The 1,146-nt window shown below is 59.4% G+C and overlaps 1 protein-coding gene across 1 annotated transcript in view; it reads left to right on the forward strand.

Annotated features, from left to right (window-relative positions):
* LOC104547664 (proto-oncogene Wnt-3-like) overlaps positions 1 to 1,075 on the forward strand; it is a 32,302-nt gene extending 31,227 nt beyond the window's left edge. The window contains 1 exon segment of the mRNA XM_010193459.1: positions 596 to 1,075. Coding sequence (XP_010191761.1) covers positions 596 to 1,075 — 480 coding nt within the window.
* The last annotated feature ends 71 nt before the right edge of the window (positions 1,076 to 1,146 follow it).

Below are 1,146 nucleotides of genomic sequence, written 5' to 3' on the forward strand. Positions count from 1 at the left end.
CTCCCTGCACCGGGTGATGGTTGTCAGTCCCTGCCACCTGAAATGTCCCCTTCTTTCTTGCTGCCAGTGGGCACTGGGGCCCTGCCGGCTCCAGGCTCTTTGCAAACCCAGCGCGCTCTGTGTCACAGGGAGACCCCTCAAACGGCGCTGGAAGCAAACGCAGGACATTGCTTTTCCATAGCACAGCAGGCAGAGGTGGAGCGGGAGAAGCTTGAGTCTCTACCTTGTGTTAACGACCGACAGCCAACCCCAAGCTGCAGTCATTTTGACCAAAAACAGCGGTTATTTTGGTGCAGGCAGAGGAGGTTTCTGGGGAAATGACAGTGACACGTCCTTAGATTCACAACTTCATTTACTGGACTGGATTGGGTTGGATTGGGTTGGATTGGGTTGGATAGATGAGTAGGTGCCCATCTCAGCCACGCTCTTCTAGCACAGCCCCTCTGTCTAGAGACGTTTCCACCACACACACAGCTCCCACGCGCTCACAACCAGACCCAGCTCAGGTCAGACGTTTAAGCACCGGTAGCAAAGGCTGCAGAGCCACCGGGGACACGGTGCCCCCCTGCTGACCCCCTTTTCTCTCCCGGCACAGACCATCCTGGATCACATGCACCTGAAGTGCAAGTGCCACGGGCTGTCGGGAAGCTGCGAGGTCAAGACGTGCTGGTGGGCACAGCCCGATTTCCGGGCCATCGGCGACTACCTGAAGGATAAATACGACAGCGCCTCCGAGATGGTGGTCGAGAAGCACCGGGAATCGCGGGGATGGGTAGAAACTCTCAGGGCCAAGTACGCTCTCTTCAAGCCGCCGACAGAGCGGGACCTGGTCTACTACGAGAACTCCCCCAATTTCTGCGAGCCCAACCCAGAGACGGGCTCCTTTGGGACGAGGGACAGAACGTGCAACGTCACCTCCCACGGGATCGACGGCTGCGACCTGCTGTGCTGGGGCCGCGGCCACAACACCAGGACTGAGAAACGGAAGGAGAAGTGTCACTGCATCTTCCACTGGTGCTGCTACGTGAGCTGCCAGGAGTGCACGCGCGTCTACGACGTCCACACCTGCAAGTAAGCGCGGGTAGGACCCCAGCCGATGGGAGGCTGCTCCGGAGCAGGGCCAAGGGGGCCATCAGCCCCTCACGG

This window comes from Mesitornis unicolor, unplaced genomic scaffold (assembly GCF_000695765.1).
Source record: "Mesitornis unicolor isolate BGI_N332 unplaced genomic scaffold, ASM69576v1 scaffold12751, whole genome shotgun sequence".
NCBI classification, from domain to species: Eukaryota; Metazoa; Chordata; class Aves; order Mesitornithiformes; family Mesitornithidae; genus Mesitornis; species Mesitornis unicolor.